Raw genomic sequence first — 22,442 nt, 5'->3', positions numbered from 1 at the left:
CTATCTTATTTTGACAGAAAGACTTCTTCTGGAGTCCAGTGGCGTATCAGTTTACTCCCTAAAATTTATATATTATTCATGCAATTTTCATCTAAACTGATAAAACCGCAGATTTGGTTTTTATAAATGCTTTGTCCTTTTTGAATTTTACAGAGCTATTTGTAGCAGTAGTTCTTAAGACCACATTATATAAAATATACATATTTAGGTATAGTGCCCTCTACCTGGGAAATAATCACTTTTATATTTTAGTAAATCTTTACTCTCCCATTACTATGAATGAGACATGAAGACAACAAAATCCCAAAGGGCCTTCTTGTTGCTGATTTTTAATCTTCTCCCTACCTTTGATTATCAGCCCTTTTCTTGAAGAATCTCCATTTCAGGGATACTTCTCAGAGTCCTTTGTCACAGCACTACAAATAAATGCTTGGGACTTTTGGCCTTTGGAGCAGACATGCATTTACCAAAACACTTTTTCCAAAACCCCTACCATTTCCACATCACAAAGTAAATACTTTTGGAATACTCAACACCATTATGCTATTAAGATGACTTCTCAAACACTGTCAAGCAGCAAATACTTTCTGATTCCCAATCCACCAAGCAGTGGTCTGTCTGTTCCAAGTGTCCAGAGTGATAAAATACATTACGGGGTATATAGTTAAGGAAGGAAAAATATTGTTTTCACCCATTTAAGACAGGGACTTCACTCATCTGAGTGGGAAGAAGAAATGCTGCTGTTAAAGTGAGATCCAGGGTTCTGCTGAACATCTAGTCATAGCTAAAGGACTGGATCCACTGGTCCTAAGACATAAAAGCAAAGGAGAGGGAGAAATGCAACTAAGCCTCATTTTTTTGCTGAGAACTAATGAACAAAATAGAATTTAAAGGGAATATATAAAATCACCAAACACAAGACCATAAAAAGACAGAAGGAAAGTATGGATAAATTACAGTGCGCAAAGAAGTAAAAGTAAGTTTTCCCTACCTAAACCCCTCTGTACTTAATGTTTCTAATGGAATAAACAAACAAAAAACAGTTGCTGTTGAGTAGATTCTGACTTATGGCAACAACCCCATGTCTGTCAGAGTAGAATTGAGCTCCACAGGGTTTTCAATGGCTGATTTTTAGGAAGTAGATTGATCGCCAGGCCTTTCTTCCAAGGCACCTTTGGGTGGACTCAAACCTCCAACCTTTTGGTTAGCGGCTGAGCACGTTAACCACTTGCACCACCCAGGGATTCCATAATGTTCCTAACAGAAAAACGTACTCCTTTCTGAGGTACTCATTTCAATCATCAGAATGATTCACTGAAAGATGTAAAAACATAACAACGGTCCGGGGTAATACCACAACACAGCTACTCTGCAAACAGCCAGAGTAAAGTCTCAACATTAACAACAGAAGTCAATGTGTCAAAATAAGAATACTAGTCATCTTCTCAATTTATATCAGATTTGATATGGAATGTTTCTCCTTTAAAGCAAATCTAGGTTTACCTTTTGAAATTAAACTAAAACAAAGAAAAATGGAGTTACCCTCTTGCCTAACTATAGATCATGCTTTAACTTAAAAAAAAGAAAAGCAAAATGCTCAAAACAACTCTTTCATTTCATCCTTCCACTATGAGAGAAAGGGAGTGAGAAAGGAGGTAGGCAAGAAACCATATCTGTAAGAAAAGTGAAGCATGGATATTATCACCAGCTGACAATCTTCTGGGCTCCTTGTGACAAAGTACAGAAACCAGACCTTTCTGGGATGGGAAGTATCAAACACAGTATGAAAAAATCGCTTCTACCATTAGTTTATCCTGACTTAGAAATTTTCCACTCAAATACTATTTTCCCCACTGTCATCAATAGTACTCAGAAAAAGACTAGCAATAGAAAATTATGTGTAGAGTAACTTTCTCAACCCTCTCTTGTCCTTGACCTAAACATAGTGTTTAGGTCCTGAAAGAAACCACTAGGGATAAAGGACCATCCTGCTCTTCAGAACCACCCATCCTAAGATGCAAACATCCAACAGAAAGCTTATGGTCCTTCATTCTAGAAGCAGGCTTACTTTGGGTAACTTGACAGCCCATCTAATCTTGGTGAACATTTTGTGACAATGCCATTTGACGATGGCTATGTCAGTCCTAGTGGTGCCGTGGTTAAGTGGTTTAAGAACTTGACCGCTAACCAAAAGATCAGCAGTTTGAACCCACCAGCTGCTCCTTGGAAACCCTATGGAGCAGTTCTAATCTGTCCTATAGGGTTGCTATGAGTTGGAATCAACTCAACGGCAGTGATTTTGGTTTTTGTTTTTTTTTTTTAATGTCAGCAGATGTGTTTCCTCAACATAAAGAGGTTCATTTAAAGAGACTACCTGCTGATTTAGGGATTATAGGTCACTTGCATAAATATGTAGGCCCAAGTGAACATTATTACCCAGCAATGATTAAGATTGGTACAACACAGTTATTTCTTGCTTTTATTCTTGACCTGGATGGTGGCTAACTACTGGGGACACCTTAAATCTGCAGAAATGTACTAAACATGCTTATGTGCCAGCACCACAGCCAATGTTAAGCAAATGACAACCAGGAAAGTCCAATACAGTTCAACCTGCTCTTAGCGCCCTAGGCATGAAATGTCCCTGAGGAAGGCAATTGTGAATGAAAAGAATGTGACCTAACATGTAACGCCTTCAAGACATTAACTTGTTCAGCTGGGTGAGGCACTAATCCCAGTGTCAGTAATGAACTGGTAGCTTCTTCCAGCCATCACAGCTGGACTTCTGGACATTCCAAGAATGTCATGGAATAGGTCTAATAAAATATTGTTAATATCACCCTTACTCAGCAAACTTGGGATCACTGTGAAAGACTTTTCTTCTTTACTTACATATTGGACAAGATTATTTGCACGTTGAGAAGGAAGAATATGCACTGACCAACTTTTGAAATGCTTCCTGTCTAAACCAAATCGAAGGCTGATATGCATAGCCTTATTCAAAAGGAAGCATGTTCATGTGGACCATACCAGAAATAAAATATAAGCAGTGAAACAGTATACTAAGAATCTAAGTGGCTATAGGATATATACTTTTTTATCTAGGCACTATGCAGATGTTGATACTTTTCATTTGTACTAATTGCTTAGAAGCCTTTGGGTGGTGCAAAAGGTTAAGCGTGCAACTATCAGCAAAAAGGCTTGCAGTTTGAACCCAACCAGAGGAGCTTCGGAACACAGGCCTGGTGATCTGCTTCCAAAAGGTCAAATCCCTGAAAACCTTATGGAGCAGTTCTACTCTGCACAGCTCGGGTGCCAGAGTCAGAATCAACTCGCTGGCAATTAACAACAACAACAAATAGCTTAATTTGGCTAAGCAGTCCCTGAAATATCTCTAAATAGACACAAATAAATTATTTTGAGCTCTAAGTTTTTGCCTATGAAGTTAAATTTAAGAAATAAGAACTTTTAAAAAATAAATTTACTATTGGCCTTCCAGACTTTGTTTTCACTTGTAGCACAATGTTTCCTACTTGGAAGAAGCATGATGAGACGTAAGCATTCTACTTGATGTTTTGCTTTCCAGCTAGGGTGAAAGATGAGAAGAAACCAGCGCAAACGTCCTTGAGGCAAGTTACCAGTAGGCAAGTTATGGTAACACTAGGAGGGGATGAAGGTACCTCTTCAACCTGAAGCAGCCCAACATCCCCAACATTGATTCTCAAGACTGATTTTATTTTATCCTTCTTCTAGGTTCAAAAGTACACCATCAACATTCCTACTTCTAGAAAGCAGAGACTGGAATGCAGGGCATGTAATCACCAATCAGGAAGCCAAGGTAAGCAAAGAAAGAGGAACTAGCAAAGAACTTAAGCTGGGGGAATCACAATGGCACCAGGTCTAGGTGACCATCTGCAAAAGACAGTGAGACCTACAGAAACAGTAACTCAAACAACTAAAATGGCTTTTATCCAGCTACTACCAGCATTAATGCAGGTGTGCGTGTGTTGGGGGTGGGTGGGGATCTGACTATTGTCAAAGAAGAAAGGAGATGTCTGGTGTTCAGTAATGTCAAATTAGAAAAGAGCACCTTCTGAGCTTTTGACCCTGCTCCGTAAGTCACTGCTAGCGGATCCTGTGCTCAATCCAGTCAATTAACTTCTTGATTTCTAAATCTCTGAGATGAGTGTGAAAATAACCAATAATTCAAAATAAATTAACGATGTCAAAGCCTACAGATGCTACTTAAGTTTACTGAGTTTTGTTTTGTTTTTAAAAGAAAAATAAACAAAAGGACAAATCTGTCTTCCTGGTTCACGTCTTCAGTCCTCCTCTCCTCCTTGTCCTGTTCATCCAAACCCAAACACTAACAATGAGCTCTTTTCTCCAAAGAGCTCAGCTTGCTGGAAAGAAAGTTTGGGTCCCATCCATGCAGGTAAGAAATAATCAGGATGACAAGATGGGGGGAAAAAAAGAACAGAAACAAGTCAGAGTCCCATTGGCTTCTGCCTCTCCTGACTGGCAAGAGCAGAAAGCAAAGCCTCAAACCAGTTCTCTGACAGGGCCCAACGCCTCTGCAGCACCCCCCGTGTAATTACACACTTGAGTGACTGGACTCTGAAGAAAATTGAAGGCCTGAGCTCCGAACAGCTGCCATTTTCTCTCTCCATCACACCAGCGTGATTACTTGAGAAATGAACAGCCCCGGCTCAAAGCTACTCCAGAATTCTCAGAGGAAATATGGCTCCGTGTTCCAATAATGAGATTCTTAAGGCAAGCGTTACTTACAATCACTCCGCAAAAGGAGCGAGCCGAGCCCCTATATCTTACAAATTAGAATTTAAGAAACCCAGCGACAGTCTTGGACGATCATTACTCTTCTGCTGCTCCAAGGATTCTGGGCTTTGGTCTATTTTTAGTGCAGAAAACTGTTAAGTTCTTAAAAAGGTAATCATAATAAAATGAAAAATCCACCATAATTAGCTTCCAATAAAGGCAAATTCTGCCCCATTTTAGGCCCAAACTGACAGATTCCTCTACCCCTTCATCATTACCCATTTCTGCCAGAAAGTCATGGCTTTATTCAAATAAGAATTAACAATCCTACAATAAATTTAAAAAAAAAAACTAAATATTCAGAGACTTCTTTTCCCTCTGATTGAGGGGGAAAAAATTCTTCCCTGAAATCTGCCACTTGAGAAAGTTGAAATATTACACAGTGCTGATATATATATACATTTTTTCTTTCAAATGCATTTCTTGTCTCCTCCACTACCTAGTCATTCTAGGCTAGAAAAGGTAATGAACTCTCCTGGTAATTAAATATTTAAAAAGTAGCTATTCTAAAAAAATGTTATCTACAGTTAAACAGCTAGGCCAGGAACTAAATGAGTGGCATTGTTGTTAACCAGAGACATAGTTTAGACTCAGGCTATCGAAGAAAAATCCTCTCTTAAAACGTGAGTTAGGTAGTTTCCCTTGATTCTGAAATATGAAATAAAAAATGGCAGCAAAGATTTATCTTTTTTTCCTCCAAGAAGAAATGGTAAAATTAAGGTACCAAGAATGCCAATGCCACAAAGGGACAAAAAAGGAAACTCTCTAAAAATGAAAAGTACTATAGTCCCCAAAAAAGAGAAACATGCAGTAGCAAAGCAACTGCTCAGGACCATGGGGTAGAGGACTCTAAGAATAATCCTATTGTTCACTAGAGTTCTAGAATTAACTCAGTCAGAAGGATCTAAAAGTGAAGGACTTGCAAATCATTTTTAAAAATCCTTAAGTCCATAAAAATTCTACCCACTTGTCAAATGTACATCACTCACATTCACATTTACCAGTCTTGCCCCTCATGTCCACTTTCTGCTAATTCTCATATTACTAGGTTATGACGACCAACATATATATTTACTATCAATACAATAATCTCAGCTTAGATTTTCATGTAAATAGAGCAAAAAGGGACCAAAGAAGTTGCAGAATATATTAAATTTCTTTGGGCCCTCCTGGATATCTAACAGTTTTGTTTTCGGTTTTTTAAAAGTTTTGACATGAGAGCCATTGTTCATATCCATGGAACAAAGCAGTTATAGTGGAAGAGTACACTAGCTCGATAAGACTACATCTTAAAGCTACTGTTATGAGTGACAACAGGAATGGATAGGGAAGCACAGGGCCTCTCTAAATGGAGTCAAGAGATTTGAGTTCCTGTGCATGATTATATGCATAACAGCCAGAATAGTCCTTTCCTAACTGGATCAAGTTCCTTCAGGTTAAAGACAGAGGAAGATCTGAGAAAATGTTAACCCACAACTCAAGCCCTACTCATCCCACAATTGCAATAGACAATAGCTTTCTCTCTGACCGCAGCCATCAGAAGGAGAAAATGCTTTTTTTCCCCATATCATCAACCACGCTTCCAGATCCTGAAGAATGGAACTCACAATAAGCATCGTGACCAGAAGATTCTTCTTGGTGACTTGTGCATGAGAGAAGATGTAGTTCAGTACAGTGTTCATGTCACTCTTGTTCTCCTCCCGTAAGGCGAACACACATTTGTCATAGTGACCTACAAGCAGCAAAAAGAATTGGTTCTCCCATGTATGAACGTTCATATTTACATGCCTTTTTTTTTTTTTTTTTAAATGTCTATAATTCCCCATTAGCAGTGAGAAGAAACCTCTTGAATTTTCTTGGAAGGATTTGTACAGAATTGATAGTGTGATTTACTAAAAAGGAATGCCAGACTAGGAGTCAGGCAATCTGGATATAAAACCTAGGCTCAAGGCCTAGCTCTGTTACCAATTTTCTATGTGCTCCCAGGCAAATCACTTTACCTACTGACCTCAATTTTATTATATTAAAAAAAAACTGGGGGGAGGGTGTGCCTTGAATACTAGCAGTTTGAGAATAACTCCAGTCCCACCTATATTCTAAACTCTCTCATTTAGCTTCCTGGAATGACTTCCTTAGAAGAAAGCGTTCTGTTGCTTAAAAAAGAAATTTCAATACCATTAACCTCGATAATATTTAAAGTCTACAGCTTGAGATTCTGGATTCCATGTCTAACTCACTGAAAATATTTCATCCTAACTGATAGGAACAATTTTAGCTTAAAAAAAAAAAAAAAACCCTAACACACCAAACAAACATCAATATCTATAAGAAGTTGTGGCTGCCAGCTCTAGAATCAGCACTTTTCCCTGTAAGTCCATGAAACAGCTAAGCAATACCTAGGAATTCCAAATCCAAACTAAGGCATAGAACAAGGAGAACCTTGCATTAGACCAAAAGGTCTATAGGGAAACTACAATTATGTATATTTTCACTGGCCTTTCATAAAGCCACTTGGGGGGCAAGTTAGTGCTGGGAGGAAAGCTGTGCCTTGCAATAGAAGCATAAGCGTCAGGTATACTATAGTGATATCTACCATGGAGTATCAGTAATAGTCAGGTCTTAAGAAAACAGCTTACCTCAGAATTAAATTTCCAAGTAAAGAGGAATTAGTGTTTGAATATTCTCAAGGGTCAGAATTTACGAAACCATGAAAATAATAAAGGATTATCACCTCAGTTCAGATTCTGTGTTGAGTTACAAATCAGAACATTGGTGTTCAAACTGCACTACCATGGGTTCCTAGAATACTGAGGACATTCAAACAGGGAAATTCTGCTTTTATCTGTTTTAAATATTACAGACTGACACAAGGTTTTATTTCCAAAAGAAACTAAAAAATGTTTGAAAAGTAGTGGACTGCAGTATCTAGACAGCCACCAATTTCATAAAAGACCATTGAGAACAAAATGGAAACTGTTTAGAAATAGGTTGTCCTTTATAAATTCACATTTCTCTCTACTGAGACTTAGCTTTGAAGTGAAAGCAGAAATGTACCTAGACCATAGGAACTACTAGGACCAAAGGAAATAAACAAAATACATTCACTCTCGGGCGGAAGGGAAACGCTAACAGAAAGGAAGCAGTGACACCAAGTATCCCCTTTTTTAAAACTTTCTATTGTAAAATATACATACAAAAGAATGTTGAAAACACATACTAACAGTTGAAATGACAAACACCCATGTAACTCATCTTTCTTTAGACAGATCCAATAGAACATTTTTAGTACCTTAGACGGTCCCTACGTGCCCCTCCTCAGAGACAACTACTGAGCTGAATTTTCGTTAATCACTGCTTTGCTTTTCTTTACATTTACTACTAATGCGTACATACAGTTTTTTCCTGTTTTTGAACCTGATAAAAATGGAATCATTCTGTATTGATTCTTTCGTAACTTGCATCTTTCCTTCAACATTATGTCTTTAAAATTTATCCTTTTGTTCATGTGTGTACTGTGGTCCACCCATTTTCACTGCTATACAGTAACCCACTGTTTAAGAATTCAATTATTTACTCTATTGTTAGAAATTTGGATTATTTCCTGTCTTTTCTGCTATTATGAATAATGCTTCCACAAACATTCTTGCATATGTCTCCTAGCAAACATGTGTAGGCGTTTCTCTAGCATATATTATCTAGGACTGAAATTTCTAGGTTCAGAAATATAACTGTGTTCAACATTATTAGGGTTTGACAAACCATTTTCCAAAGTAGTTGTACCAGTTTGCACTTCTACCAGCAGCAAAAGTATGGTCTTTTTAATTTTTGCCAATGAGAGGTAATGGAATCTCACTGTGATTTTGGTTGACATTTCTCTGATTACTAATGAAATCAAGCATCTCTTCATAAGTTTATAGATCATTTGTGTTTCCTCTTCTGTGAAATATCTTTCTATATCTTTTGCCTATTTTTCTTTTAGTTGTCTATTTCTTATTGAGTCACAGCAGTTGTCTATATATTCTAGATACTAGTCCTTTGTTAACTGCATGTTTTACAAATACCTTCTCCCACTTTGTGATTTGTATTTTCAGTCCCTTTATGATGTCTTCTGATAAACAGAAGTTCTAAAGTGCAGTAAAATCAATCTTTTCTCTTGCAGCTTGTACTTGATGTGCCTTGTATAACAAAATCTTCTCTCTTCTGAGGTCATGAAGATATTTTTCTATTGTTGTTGTTGCTGTGATTGAGTTGGCCCCCAACTCATTGTGACCCCATGTGCAACAGAACAAACGCTGTCCAGTCCTGCACCCATCCCCATGATCAACTGTGGCAGCCTTGCCTTTAATACATGTTTATGTCTTTAATTTATCTGGAATTGACTTTTGTGTGTATGGTACATGGTAGGGACTTTATTTCTTTTTCTTCCTTTTTTGCAAATGGATAACCCATTTCCCCAGTATCATTTATTGAAAAATCTATCCTTTCCCTATGATCTACAATGCTTTCTCTGTCATAAATTTTCTTTCATATATGTACGGATCTGTTTCTGGGCTCTCTCTTATGTTCCATTGTCGAAATCGCTGGATGGCACCTAACAACAACAACAGCAATATTATAATCTCTGATCAACATGGCTTTATATTAAATCTTGATATCTGATTAGACAAATCCCTTCACCGTTTATTTCTTTAGGGGTATCTTGGTTATTGTAAGACTTTTGTTTCATGTACATTTTAGAAGCAGCTTAACAAATTCCATGAAAAAAATCCTAGTAGGATTTTTATTGGAACTTTGATTAATCTATAGAGAGAACTGACACCTTTACAATAGTGTATACTCCAATGAAAGACCATGCTATATCTCCATTTAATTAGATTTCCTTTAATAGTGTTCACTAATTATAATTTTCTCCAAAAGATGCTTGCATATTTTTTGTTAGATTTATTCCTTGGTATTTCGTATTTTTGACTGCTATTTTTCATGGCATAGTCTTCTGAATTGGTTTTTTAACTGATTGCCCTAATATAAAGAAATGCAATTGAATTTTGTGTGTTGATTTTTATATACAGTAACCAAGTTAGATCTTAATAATTCTAGTAATAAATCTGTAGATTCCTTGAGGTTTTCTAGATAGACATCATATCATGTTCAATAGTGGCAAATTTGTTTCCTTACTTCTTTCTAGTCCTTGACTTTTAATTCTATTTCTTGTCTTACTGCACTGGCTAGGACCTCCAGTATAATGCTGAATAGAAGCAGGGATAGCAGGTGTCCTTGTCTTATTCCTAATCATAAAAAGAATACTTTCAACATTTTACCATATATATGATATTTTGTATAGATTTTTGTGGATGCCCTTTATAAAATTAAGGAAGTTCCACTTTATTCATAATTTGCCAAGAGTTTATCATGAATGGATGCTAAATTTTGTCAAATGCTTTTCTTCTCCATCTCCTGAGATAATGACAATGTTTTTCCACCTTTAATCTATGAATTAATTGATTTTTCCAGTATTAAATCAATCCAACTGGGTTTCCATGTATTATGTTATACACTGCTGGATTCTGTTTGCTAATATTTACTTCAGGATTTTTTGCTGTTCATGAGTGACAAAGCCATGCTTTAAAGGATACAAAAGGGATCAGAATAGATAAAAGAAAATTTTAGGTAATGTTTCAAATTCTGTGGTTTTTCACTGCCATCTTGTGGCAGGAAGCAGTATCAACAGTACACAGCTTTAAAATCTCAGCCAGGGTATTTCACACTTAAGACTGTATACATCATTTAGTGAAGATCTTCAGAGAAAGCCAGGGATAAATTCCACCTAAATGATACACTGAAAAGTACTGGAAATATGGGCTCTTCCCAGATGCCTGTGGTTCAATTCATGGATTAGCTGTTGAGAGGCAAGTCCTTCTCAATTTCAGCCTGGTCATGACTCAAGTTTCACTATACAAGGTCAAGAAGATGTCAATAGGTAATTCTAATCTCTACTAGAAAAATTATTTCAGTCCTTTCCCAGAAGCACACTGGATTTACAATCTCATCAAGATGAGTTCTGCAGTTGTTCTTTCTTTGGAGCTAGTGGGATATGGAGGTTTGGTTTTCATGGAGTGGGGAAAAGAGGAACAGTTTGTTAATGGTAAGTATTGGTGACAGGATGAACTGGCTTAGCTGCTAGCCAGTCCTGTAAGTATAGATTGGGTTCGTCACCAGAATCAGAAGCTACTCAGATAGAGTTCTCAGAAAGAGGCTTACCATTCTGGAATTGAGTCTCCACTCGCAGGTACTGCCGGAGCAGATCCATCACCACAGCCTTCATGTGGCCTCGGATGCCACTTCGATACCTAGACAAACAGAAAGTCTCCACTGAAAAACCTGACAAGCCAACCCTATTAAATAATACACCCAGGGACCAAATTTATTTTCTAGACTTTCCACTGAACTGCTTTCCCTCTGAATATAGGGCAGGATGGGGACAGCCTACAATTATCTAACCTGATTAATTCAAATTTCAGGCTTAAGAGAAATCTGGCTATAGACAAGATTTCTTTTTAAGTAAAAAAAGAGAACAGAAAAAAATAAAACCAAAAAAAAACAACCTTCACAGACTGACATAACAGTGCCCTGATTCTACTTCTAAGTAGAAATTACTGCCACATCTTTGGAATGGCTAAGGCATATCTGAAAGATTTATAAAATGAGTATCTGAAAGATGAAAATCTCTGTGAATATCCCTCTAGCCCAATAGTTGGCTATATAAGCTAAGAGGAATAAATGTCATACTTGGTCCTATGCCAGAAGAGTAATTAGAAACTTCATCAAAATTACAAGGAAAAAGAAAACAACAAAATTTCTGTGCTTTAAAAATTGATAGAAAGATGTAGAATAGAAAGAAATCATCAGAAATATTGAGTATGAGAGCTAACTCACAATTCTAAGATATTATTGGTACTTTCTAATTTACTTAAGTCAAACCCAAGGTAAACCTCTCCATGACTACTTAAACGAAAGAAAGGTATGATATGGATCAGTCTGGGAATCTGAAGAGACATGGAATTACCTCTGCACCAGTTGTACAATGCTCTGAGTGTTCATAAAGAAGACTTCTCGTTCAGATTTCCGGTTCAGTGTAGCTGCATGGCTATCTAGGATGTTGGCAATCTAAGGCATAAGAAAGGGAAAAATGAAGCCCAATCCCAAAAGGAACCCAAAACATCAACTGGTATAGCATCACTACTAGGAATCTTCTTAGTTACAACACAACACTTCCTACTATCTTTCACATGTTGGGAGCAGCTGGGAGTTATTGGGTATAGTTTAGGGGCTTGTGTTAGTTAAATAAACAAGTAGCTTTTCTCTCTTATCATTCTTTCCAAGATGGACTAATGACTGCATCACTAAAACTACCACCCTACCAGAGGCTCTGACAGGCAAGATCTACTCAGTTGCCTAGCTTTACTCCCCACATGGATACTTGCTTTAGCATGCTGCTAAGGTAATAAAGAAGTCTCTAATGATAAAATTATGAATATCCCTCTACTTTACATTCACTAAAATACCTCTAATTAGGGCATGGCCAAAGTATGCTTCTCTCATAATCATAGATACTTTACATTTCACAGAGAGTATTTTCATTATTGTGCTTGTATCTTGAGGCTGTTTTTGTGAAAGGTACAATGCTTAAAATTGCAAAAGCACAACATTCAAAGAATAAGGAGGTTCAAAACAGGAAGGAATCCTACAACAAGAACTCAGTATTGGTAGCCAGTGGGAAATAATGGTGGTGTTATGCTATAAATACCTGTTGGCTGGGAAACTGACAGAGAACGGATGTAATGTTGCTAGCATATTGAGCCATTTCCTTCTTGATAGACTTCTCCACGTTTAGTGGGATACGGCCAGATACACTGGTCATAATATCTTGCAATTCTAGGAGAGGAAGGGAGGGATCTCTGAGGGTCTTCATCAACCGCTCTACCCAGTCTTTTACCTAAGGAGAAGGAAACAATAAAACAGGATCCAGATAAAGTTAACATAATCCCCAAATAAAATATCTGAATTCACTAACACACAGTGCCTACTTTGAAACTGCAATATAAGCATCTAACTAAACCCTGTCCTTGCTCTCTGGTTTAAAAGAGTAATCCCAATTAAATGTGAAGTCAATGACAAAGATAAGAATCAAGGATTTAAAGACTTCAAATGCCATAACAAAGGGTGAGAGAGTTTCAGGCCAAACAGCTCTTTCCTTCCTTCTAAAAAATGCTTATGAGACTTTAAACTATCTTGGAGACAAAGTACCCCATTTGTACATCCCTTCTCCGAGAGAAGTGATTCATACTCTGCTGCTGAAGAAAGGATCTGGAAGGCAGTATCCATTCATTACGTTGACCAGATTATCCAGGACATAGTGGAAAACTCGGTGGAGCTTCTCCCCTCTGAGTGCGGTGCTGTGGATCCGTGGCAGACAACCTGTGTGAAGCTCAGCCTGTCAGACCCAATAAGAGATGAAGTCATCCACTATCTTCTATTCAGGGAACAAAGACATCACTGCAACTCAGAGTCATCGTTCAAAATCGAGATATCCCTTCACCATACCCAGCTACCAGGAGTAAAGTCAAGGGAGGCAGCATCATGAGGAAATTAGACAATCTCAGTAGCCTAGTAACTCTTACAAAACTCTAGTTCCATGGTACTATAAGCAGAATACAAGGTATATCAACAGGAAAAAAAAAAAGAGCTTAAGAAAAAACTGGCAAACCAAGCACTGAAATCACTTGCTCCTCCAAACTACCCCTGCCATATCCTTCACCTCCTGCAGAGCAATATTCAGAGTACCTTCCTGCTCACCTGCTGGACCTTGCTGGGGTTGTCCAACTGCAATTTGGCTATTACACAGCCAGGGTCAAGAGCTGCTCCAGGCCGCTTGACATAATGGACACAGCCAGACTCTGCAGCTATCAAAGTCATCACCATCTTCATCACCTATAGTGAAAAATAAAAATTAGAATCTGATCTCTCTCTTCATAGAAGAATGACTTTAAGAGATCATTTTCTCCCTCAGCATCTAAATTGATCTATACCTAATTCAATCTGGAAAAACAGGAATCTTTCAAAATCTCCTATAGACTACAAAGGCAAGCAATTAGATAATTTCTCCCAGGACCCAGCTTTAGGGATTAAGGACACTTACAGACATTTATCTTGTTTCTAACTTTTAAATCCATTTTGCCACAGTTTGTGTTTTCACTTGTTCTGTACTTAGAAGTGATGAACAATTTAGCCTCCTTATACCACTGGCTCTAGCCTCTTACTCTCAGACAGTCTTGTCTACCTAAGATGTCTAGGTCATTCTTTACTCCTCTTTCTCACTTATCTGCCAGTTATCAAGACCAGTCAAATACATCTTCTAAAACTCTTCAAAACTCTTTCTTGCCACTTCTTTAGTTTAGGCCCTCATTTCTGGCCTAGTGTACTTCAAAAACCTCCTAACAGATTTCCCTACCTATCATTTTGTATCTCCTTCCTATACATCCTCCAAAAATCTTCTAGAACCCAAATCTCATCATGCCACTTTCCTGCTTAAAATCCTTCAATTACTTCCCATATCCTTCAAGACAGTCTAAACTTTTTAGTATGACTTATAAGATTCTTTGTGGTCTCACGTCCGATTGTCTCTTTAGCATCTTTGCTTGTCACTTCCCTATTAAACCTTACCCTATTCTCAAGCAATACCAATTGGCAGCTCCCTAAATACACCACACTCTCTTCTTCTGTGCCTTTTGTACATGCTGTTCCTTCAGTCTTAAACACTCTTCTCTGCCCTTCGCCTGGTCTATTACTACCTATCTTTCAAAACTAAGAACAAACATTTCCTTTTTCAGGAAGTCTTCTTTTATTACCCATCTATAACCCCTCCACCCTCATTTGGGTTAGGTGGCCTTCTGGACTCTGTGCTTACCTGTCTCACAATTCATCACATTGCATTACTTGTCTGTTTTGTATCCCACTCCATCTATCATCATATTTATTCTATATAACTAGCATTTAGCATAACACCTAATATTCAACAAGTGTATCTATTTTTAGCACTAGAGATTCCTCCATCTGTCAAAGAAAAACCTAGAACTTTTTACTTGTTTTTAAAATCTTGAGGTTCACAACTCCAATTAAACCAACTCATACTCTTTCCTATCTAATACTCTTCAGTCCTAGTCCATTCCAGCCAATCCTTTTTTTCCCTTCCCTCCCATGACCCGACAGCCCATTCACCACCCTGACCTCAATCTCCGCATAGCACTGGCCAGCAAACACATGGCCTCCATCCTCTACAACGTACTGGATTAGCTTCCCAGCAGAAGGTGAGCGCATCACTGACGGGTCATTCTCCTTCTCAAATACACAGGTTTTATTGCCAATCGTGATGCGATACCTAGGAGATAAGTGGAAGTATGTAAGCCAGTAAAGAAACTCAGATGTAAAGGAATATGGTAGAATAACATAAATCTTTAAAAAAAAAAAAACCTGAAAACTTTATCACACACACACACAATATTTGTTTACAATGCCAAATAGGCAAAATTTCCTTCAGTAAGGATTAGATTAAATAAATCATAGTAAACCAAAAATAACGAATTGTCGTCAAGTTGATTCTGACTCATAGCAACCCTACAGGACAGAGCAGAACTGCCCCATAAGGTTTCCAAGGAGTAGCTGGTGGATTCGAACTGCTGACCTTTTGGTTAGCAGCTGTAGCTCTTAACCATGGCTCAATTGCTAGCCCCACCAGGGCTCAATTGCTAGCCACTGAGTCAATGGAGTAGAACTGCCTCATAGGGTTTTCCAGGAAAATCACCATGCCGAGTGGCTGGTTGGTTTGAACCCCCGGCCTTGTGGTTAGCGGCCGAGCTATTTAACCACTGTGCTACCAAGAATCCTAAATCATGATACATCCATACAGTGGAACACTACGTGACCATTAAAAAAAAAACAGGGCCTATTTGCCTCCATGAACAACTGCCTCCTTTGCCATGAGACAAGAAGAACTGGATGTGCCCAGCTACCATTACTGAACATTTTGATCAAAGATTCTCTAGAAGAAGCTTGATCAAAAGGGGGAAAATGCACAACAGAATTTCAAATTCTCATGGACTGCAGACTTCCTGAAGCCATGAAGGTTGGATGAACCCCTGAAACTATTGCCCTTAGATAATCTTTAAACCTTAAACCAAAAATATCCCCTGAAGTCTTCTTAAAACCAAACAACAGTTTAGCTTAACCAGTAAAAAATATCTGCCTCGAGCATTATACTCTTTTAAGAACTATCTACATGGGATCAAAGTGACAACAGCAACTTGAAAGATTAGATAGGAACCTTAGGGGACAGTGAATTTATGTTAATGGGGGAGGAAAAACTCAGAAAAGGAGGATGAGAATGGGAATGGTTGCACACCTCAAACAATGTAATCAATGTCACAAATGTACCTGTAGAAACTATTGAATTGGTGTATGTTTTGCTATGTATATTCTTAATACCAACGACAAAATAAATGAGATTAAAAACAAAAAACAGGGCAACTCTATAAAAAAAACAAAACAAAACACGAAGATGATGATGTAGTAGCTAACATTTCTTGAGCCCTTAGTATGTCCCAGGAAATGTTCTAAGTGCTTTACATGTGTTAATTCAGTTAACTCACAAGAACACAATGACTGGTGTTGAGCAGTCTTCAAGATATGTTAAATGAAAAAAAAGCAAGGTGCAAAATAACATTTAAAGGATGTTTTTTCTTTTGTGAATGTATTTAAGAGAAAAATACATCGTGTACATATGTTTAACTTGTATATGCATACAAAATTTCAAGAAAAATATATAAGAAGCAGTGGTTGCCCACAAAGAGAACTTATTTTTCATAGTATATCCACATCAGAGTGGTAGGGAGACATGGTTTTAATTGTAATCCTGGAATTTTCATTAAGTGCATGTATTATTTTTTATTATTTAAAAAAAAAAAAAAAGAGTACCAAAAAAGGCTTTGAAAAATCTCAAGAGTCAGTGACTATTAAGAGACTGACATAATGACCATCAAATGGACCTCAAACAGCCACTCACCTGTCCACTTCCTCCTTCATGTATGTGGTATAGCTGCTGCCATCGTAGGACAAGAGCAGTCCTCCATCACTTAGCCGATGCACATCTACTTCTACACATGAGCCATTCATGATCACCACATATGAGTTGGGGGACTGTCGAGTCACCTGTAGGCAACAAGTACCAGGAGGAAAAAGTCAATGTGTCCCTTCCAGGTGGTGCCCCAGACAAAACTTCAGTATCTCAAAGATACAGGCAAAAAAGATCTGTCAGAGGGAAGAAATTCATGGCACAAGTGCTATTAGCATGAGTGACTGTGGGCATGGTTCAGTCCTGCCACAAGCTAACAGGGCTACGTTAGTCTCCCTGCTCTGGTTATTCCCTGTCCCCCCTTTATCTCTGGGCTGTATACGTGAAATTGGGGAGAAATTAAAAGGTTTTCATAGAATCATCAAATACTGCTTCATGCTACTGACATAAATAATGACTGTAATTTCACTAATGTCCAGCCCCTACAATAAAGCAAATGTTTCCCCCTACCTCTTGACCTTTAAAGAAAGCAAGATAACAAAGAGACAAAAAGTAAGGTACACATGCTGAGTGAAATGTCAGACACAAAAGGACAAATATTGTATGATCCCATGTATATGAAATATCTAGAATAAGTAAATACATGGAGATAAATAAATACATTAGTGGTTACCAGGGGCTGTAACAACCACCTGTTGCCATCAAGTCAATTCAGACCATAGCGACCCTATAGGACAGAGTAGAACTGCCTCATAGGGCTTCCAAGGAGTGGTTGGTGGTTCGAACTGTTAATTTTTTGGTTAGCAGCCGCAGCTCTTAACCACTACGCCACTAGGGCTCCACCAGGGGCTATAGGGAAGTGGAAATGGGGAGTTACTGCTTAAGGGGTGCTGAGTTTCTGTTTAGGGTGATAAAAAACATTTGGAAATGGATAGTGTTGATGGTTGCAAAACACAGTGAATTAATGCCACTAAATTGTACACTTAAAAACGGTTAAAACGCAAATGTTTTGTTATATATATTTTACCACAAAATTAAAAAAAGAAAAAAAAAGATGTAAGCATCAGCAGGATTAAGCATACCTTAAGTACATACTTGACTCCCTCATAGATAAGTTCAACATCTACTGTATTTAGAAGTGTGTGAGCTGGAAGGACTTGACCCCTGAAAGAACAAAAATGTGAGACACTTACTTCCAGAGAATTCTGCAAGTTTATAAAGGAAGCTCAAAAGTTATTGATCGCAGCATTTCCTAGAATATCAAAAGCCGGAAAACAACCTATATCACCATCAGTAAGGGACTGAATTCACAAATCACGGAAGAGCCATATTATGGATTACACAGCCATTAAAAAAGAAAGATGAAGCCTTACATACTAATATGGAACACTCTCCAAAATATACTGCTAAGTGAAAAAAGCAAGGTATATAACAGTCTTAGAGTAGATTACCATTAGTGTTTAAAAAAAGGGGGAAGAGTGGGAAGAAACAACATTAAATGTACACATTTTATAAGTTTAGGATGTCTCTGGAAGACTACATAAGACCTGGTAATACTGGTTGCCTAAGGGAAGGGAACTGGGTGGGCAGGGAACAGAGGTGAAGAGGAGAATTTTCACTACATAGTTTTTGTGCCTTCTGAATTTTGAACCATGTCAATGCATTGCCTGTTCTTAAAAATAAATAAAATTAAAGCTTAAAAAAATCAATAAAAACCCTAGTGCAATCAGTCCTCATCTACTCCTATCAGCCGGGATTTTATTTGGGATTTTTAAAAAAAAAAAAAGGCTGTAGGCCATGGCTGGGTGGAGGTGAAAGGGGAAAAGGAAGGACATTACCAAAGAGGGAAACAATATCAAGAAAGACTTCTGATAATAACAGAGAGAGGGAGTGACAAATGATGTGAGTAAAGTTGTTAGTAATTGGTGAATCTGGGTAAAGAATACATAGTTCTTTGTACTATTGATGCAACTCTTCTGTAAATTTGAAATTAAAATACAAGTTTTAAAAATAAATTTTAAAAAGAACATTTAAAAAAAGTCTCGGACAGGAGATTGCACATGGGACATCTGTACACCAGTAGGGAAACCATTTAACTAAGGTAGAGACTGCATGTTGAGGAACAGAAACAAGGAAGACTGGACTGACAACCACCAGCTGCCCCTTGGAAACCCTATGGGGCAGTTCTACTCTGTCCTATAAGGTTGCTGTGAGTTGGAATCCACTCGATGGCGAAGGGCTTTGTTTGGTTTGGTTTGGACTGACAAAAAGAGACCAAAGTACAGAAGAATTGAAAGTCACAGTGAGGAATTTAGATTTAATACAGAAGAAACATGGGAGCTGCTAAAGGTTTTACTGCATGAAAGTAACATAGTGAAAATATTAGCCATAAGTATTAAGTGACTGTGAAACCTCAGTTCAATTTTTAACATTTTGTTTCTTTTCTTCTCTTCAGACATCTCACAAAGCAGTTGACAAAAGTCTAACAACAGAGAAGGAAATAAAATGCCTGTGATTAAAGTGCTTTAAAATGATTAGCCCCTGGACCATTTCTCCGAGGACTGAGAAGCAGAGCTTAGTCTCCAGAATCAGTGTTAGAAATTAGCTGAGCACCATACATGTCTGACCCTCTACTTGAAAGACTCATGAGGTCATCCCGAATATTGGCTTAAATTATTTACTCCTAAAATGTGTTATAGGTAATATATGTAAATTTAGGGTTCAAAGCTAGAGAAAAGCATCAGATTTTTATCACCAGAGATTTGATGCTTGTACAGAATAAAAAGTTTACTTCAGCCAGATTCCAGTACAAAAAAAAAACCAACCTACTCTAGCTGTGATATAAACTAATCTATCGAAGCTACGGTTTAGAGTCTCAAAATAATTTGCAATAAATGCTTAATTTTCCTCTTCCTCCTCCCCCCAAGATCAGTGAATAACAAGTAGCACTCACAAACTGTCAGGAACAGACTGAAGAATAAACGGGTCTTTAAGCTTCAGTCCTATACTCAGAACCACTGGTTAGCTTGCGCAACCTAAAGGAAACAAAGCCTACCTTTCTAAGGAGTGAAGGAAGTTAGAGATGCTATTCCTCAAGCTAACATCTGCCACGTGGAGAGCTCCACACACAACTCCCAACATGGTGTCGGGTCGCTCTGCCTGAAAGGAAGAAGGAGCATAGATTAAAAGCGTTGTCACTTGGCATCATGCCCCCTCAATTCAAATCAGGCTCAAGTTTGCTATGAGAAAACAGCTAATATTGAAAATCTCCACCCTTATTGCCCAATTGGTTTTTGAGATAAAAAATGAACACATTTAATTTTAGAATCTGAATACAGGCCTCATTTGAATAGAGATGAATGAAAGAAAGATTGGAGGGGGGTGAGGGGCCAACACCTTTCCCCCACCACTCTCCCTAAAATTTCCACTGAGCTGCTCAAAGACCAGCTCAAAAACAGGTTTTTGACAGAAATGAATTTTAAAAGGTACAGAAATTTGGCTACTGATAATCTCAAAGAAAAACGGAGTGCACCCAAAGTTTGGACCATCAAGCAATTTATATGAATTTAGTGATTTTACACAAAACCTTGGGTAATTCAGAATATCCAGGAATTCAGGAACAAGGGGTAATAACCTCGTTGATTTAAAAGAGGCCCCTCTCAGTGGAAGTGTAGAAGTTGGTAACTCTGAAACAGATTTAACATCACATGAGGAAAGAAGAAGTATTTCGATCTCTGAATGTCTCTCTTTAAATATACCCCAGGAAGTAACACTAGAAAATATAAAATGACTGAAACATAGGCACAAAAACTCTTATGGTGCTAAAATTACACTGACTCCTAGATTTTTCCAGGTAGACTGAGAATCATTTAAACGAGAACAAATAAATCCCATCTAGTGACACAGACTGATCACCCCCCAAGCCTGTAAAAATCCAATCCCAGAAGCTGTTTTTACAAGTGGAGAAATACAAACCTGTACTTTTTCGGCTATCAGTCTGTCCAGCCAACCAGTGTCAATTCTATTCAACTGAAAGCTTTCAGTCTCCAACAATTTGATCAGGTACTCAACTGTAGTTCGAAAATCACCCCGAATAGACAGCTCCTTTAAAGCCACTACCATATTTCTGGGAGAAGAATAGAAGCAGCTCTGTTTCAGCAATAAACGTTTCAGTGTTTTTCCACTCATTTTAGAGAATTGCTCCATTCCTTTGAACTCTTTGGAGGGAGTAGAGACAGGATAAATCCAAGAACAAATGAGGGCACACATATAAGGGTGTTCATTCATGGGTATTCCAGGTAGGGAGAACCAGCAAATCAGCAAACTTATGAATTCTGACTGATATTACCATAAGATCATCAGCAAATCACATTCATTTCACATATAAAGAGCAAACCACCCTCATTTTTCACTTACTAGGTTACCAATTATTCTATTCATTACTGCTGGCTAAACTGAATTAGGGCATACTTTTTCCCATCGTTATACCTTATTTATTTTATTGAGGTATAATTTACAATAAAATATACTTATTTTAAGTATACAGTTCAATGAATTTTGACAAACGCTAATACTTTAGTTTAAAGGCTTACATACAGTGAGGCAACTGCCTGGGTGCAGTCAGGTATCAACTGACACCGCATGTGAGAGTGTTTCTTAAGCTACATTTTAGATACCTGTGTAATGACTTGGTCTTTTATTACTCTCAATTAAGTATAAGATAGTCTAATTTTAACAGAATTTCAAAGTATTATGGAATTTTTCTGTATCTTTCTGCCCATTAATATCTATCTTGTAAAATACTTTCTTTAGCAAATAATTTATTATACACCTCACATACTCAAGATACATACTAACTAGGTTCATAGGGAGACACTAAAAATATATAATTATCACTTTTAAAGTATAAGCCAGGATATCATAAATGACATTAGAGAGATACAAGCAAAATGCTGGAGAGGTTCTAAAAAGGGATAAAAATCTACCTACTATGGTTTCATGAAAAATATAAAATCTGACATGGGCTAAAAGTATAACTGGCATTTCAACTGGGTGAGGAATACTACTCCAGGTGGTTCAGGCATCCCCTCCGCCTTGAACACTATTCTCTTTTCCATCTCCACTTTCGCCTCTGCGCCAGGTTTATTCCTATACACTCTTCAGGTATCAGTCTAGACGTCACTTCCTGCTGGGAAGGCTTCCCTGACCCCCCTCCAGACAGAGTTGGTTGCCTCTGCTATAAGCTCCTATGACATCCTTATATGTCACACTATCATAGCACTTAATACGTTGTGTTTTAATTGCTGATTTAATTTTTCTCTTCCTTTAGACTGTAAAGTTCCATGAGGGCAGAGACCTTATTTTGGTCATCACTGTATCCCTAGAACCAGCATATAGTGGATACTATGTAAATATTTGTTGAATGGAATGAATGAATGAAGTGAAAAGAAAAAACAGCAAGAACAGCATATAGTGGATACTA

The 22,442-nt window shown here is 37.8% G+C and overlaps 1 protein-coding gene across 5 annotated transcripts in view; it reads right to left on the bottom strand.

Annotated features, from left to right (window-relative positions):
- ACACA (acetyl-CoA carboxylase alpha) overlaps nt 1–22,442 on the bottom strand; it is a 302,953-nt gene that overhangs the window by 136,254 nt on the left and 144,257 nt on the right. For all 5 annotated transcript variants that reach the window (XM_023732669.1, XM_023732666.1, XM_023732667.1 and 2 more), the window contains 11 exons: nt 20,936–21,086; nt 20,016–20,119; nt 18,043–18,124; nt 16,952–17,097; nt 15,121–15,271; nt 13,690–13,824; nt 13,181–13,327; nt 12,641–12,829; nt 11,900–12,000; nt 11,095–11,183; nt 6,444–6,568 (listed from right to left, as the gene is read on the bottom strand). In XM_023732669.1, coding sequence (XP_023588437.1) covers nt 6,444–6,568; nt 11,095–11,183; nt 11,900–12,000; nt 12,641–12,829; nt 13,181–13,327; nt 13,690–13,824; nt 15,121–15,271; nt 16,952–17,097; nt 18,043–18,124; nt 20,016–20,119; nt 20,936–21,086 — 1,420 coding nt within the window. The remainder of the gene's footprint in view (nt 1–6,443; nt 6,569–11,094; nt 11,184–11,899; nt 12,001–12,640; nt 12,830–13,180; nt 13,328–13,689; nt 13,825–15,120; nt 15,272–16,951; nt 17,098–18,042; nt 18,125–20,015; nt 20,120–20,935; nt 21,087–22,442) is intronic.

This window comes from Trichechus manatus, unplaced genomic scaffold (genome assembly GCF_000243295.1).
Source record: "Trichechus manatus latirostris isolate Lorelei unplaced genomic scaffold, TriManLat1.0 scaffold00054, whole genome shotgun sequence".
Lineage (NCBI taxonomy): Eukaryota > Metazoa > Chordata > Mammalia > Sirenia > Trichechidae > Trichechus > Trichechus manatus.
The sequence above is the reverse complement of the archived record's forward strand: the minus strand, read 5'-3'. Positions and strand labels throughout refer to the sequence as shown.